Source organism: Propithecus coquereli, unplaced genomic scaffold (assembly GCF_000956105.1).
Source record: "Propithecus coquereli isolate 6110/MARCELLA unplaced genomic scaffold, Pcoq_1.0 Scaffold180, whole genome shotgun sequence".
NCBI lineage: Eukaryota > Metazoa > Chordata > Mammalia > Primates > Indriidae > Propithecus > Propithecus coquereli.
In genome coordinates this window covers 97,783-99,144 of record NW_012142746.1, presented here as the reverse complement: position 1 = coordinate 99,144, position 1,362 = coordinate 97,783, and the positions used below count along the sequence as shown (strand labels likewise).

The window sequence follows — 1,362 nt, the reverse complement described above, 5'->3', positions numbered from 1 at the left end:
AAGTGGGTTTGGTGGGGAGAGAGGAGGAGAAGTCAGGACAGGAAGGTCACCCTTCCACGGCCCCTTCTCATCTCCACCACCTTAACAGCCTTAAAGCCTCAACATTCCCCGGGCCAAACAGGAAGCAAGATGTCTGAGGACACAGGGAAATAGGACGTGCTGAGTTGTGTGGGTTCCCGAGAAATAAGGGATACATCGTTCTCTCTCTGCCTATGTTTGTATTTGAATATCCTTGTTTTCAGGCAAGCAATTTGGATTTGCGTCACTCCTAAGTGGATAAAAAAAAAAACAAAACACTAGAAACGATCAAAACTAGTGTGCACAGAAGACGCCTATCAGGATGTATATATTCTCCAAGTGAATGAACACTAGTCCCTGAAATAGAATAGCGTAAACTGCGTGTATATAGATTTGCGTGTATGTGAATGCATCATGCGGCAAAGGGACCCAGTGTCCCCATAATGATAGTTATTTTAAATTTGTCAACCCAGGGTTTTAAATTTCATTTATTTGGTATTCACTCATTCATTAACTCATTCAACAAATGCCTGCCTCAAATCCCAATTCTACCTTAACTAGCTATGCAGCCCTCAGGAAGTCACTGAATTTTGCTGAAACTGTTTCTCTACTGTGCTGATCACCAGGGGTTTCCTGCAGGGCCAGGGACCTTGACACCATCCAGGTGTGTGTCTGGTAACATGAACTGTGCATGAACATGTCTTCTCAGATGCCGGAGCCCCCACCTACATGTATGAGTTTGGGTATCGCCCAAGCTTCTCATCAGACATGAAACCCAAGACGGTGAGAGGGGACCACGCGGATGAGCTCTTCTCTGTCTTCGGAGCCCCATTTTTAAAAGGTAATGGTTCTTGGTGACTGTGAGCCTGGAATTAGGAGATCTGGGTTTCAGTCTTAGTGTGCAGGCCTTGAGCAAGTTTCTCTTTCTCTCCTGGTCTCAGTTTCCCGATTCACTCTAACAGGGTTGAATGACATCGGGCAGCCCCCACCCTTCCTCCTGCTCTAACACGCATGAAGGAAGATGTGCATTCATGTGCCCTCAGCCAAGGTCACTCTTAGAATCCTGGCCTGTGCCATGAATAGGGCAGGTGGTGGGTCACCTGCAGGGTCCAGTTCTAGGGCCAGCATGTCACTACTCCATTTCCCTCTCACAAGAGCATATCAGAATGTGAGTGAGGTTAAGTTTAGAATTGCCATTCATGTTGAATTGGGTCTAATGTGTGTCTGTCTGTCTCTCTATTCATCAAATCATGTATCTTTAACTTCAAAATATTCAATCACATAATATTTTAAAGAAAACCTTCTACAAGTGCCTTCAACACCTTAACTCTGAGCAGTAACAGA

At 45.2% G+C, this 1,362-nt stretch overlaps 1 protein-coding gene across 1 annotated transcript in view; it reads left to right on the top strand.

Moving 5' to 3' along the window:
- The window catches only part of LOC105808845 (liver carboxylesterase 1-like), a 61,853-nt gene extending 60,962 nt beyond the window's left edge, over window positions 1–891 (top strand). The window contains exon 12 of the mRNA XM_012642604.1: window positions 728–891. Coding sequence (XP_012498058.1) covers window positions 728–876 — 149 coding nt within the window. The 3' untranslated portion in view covers window positions 877–891. The remainder of the gene's footprint in view (window positions 1–727) is intronic.
- Window positions 892–1,362: the final 471 nt, after the last annotated feature.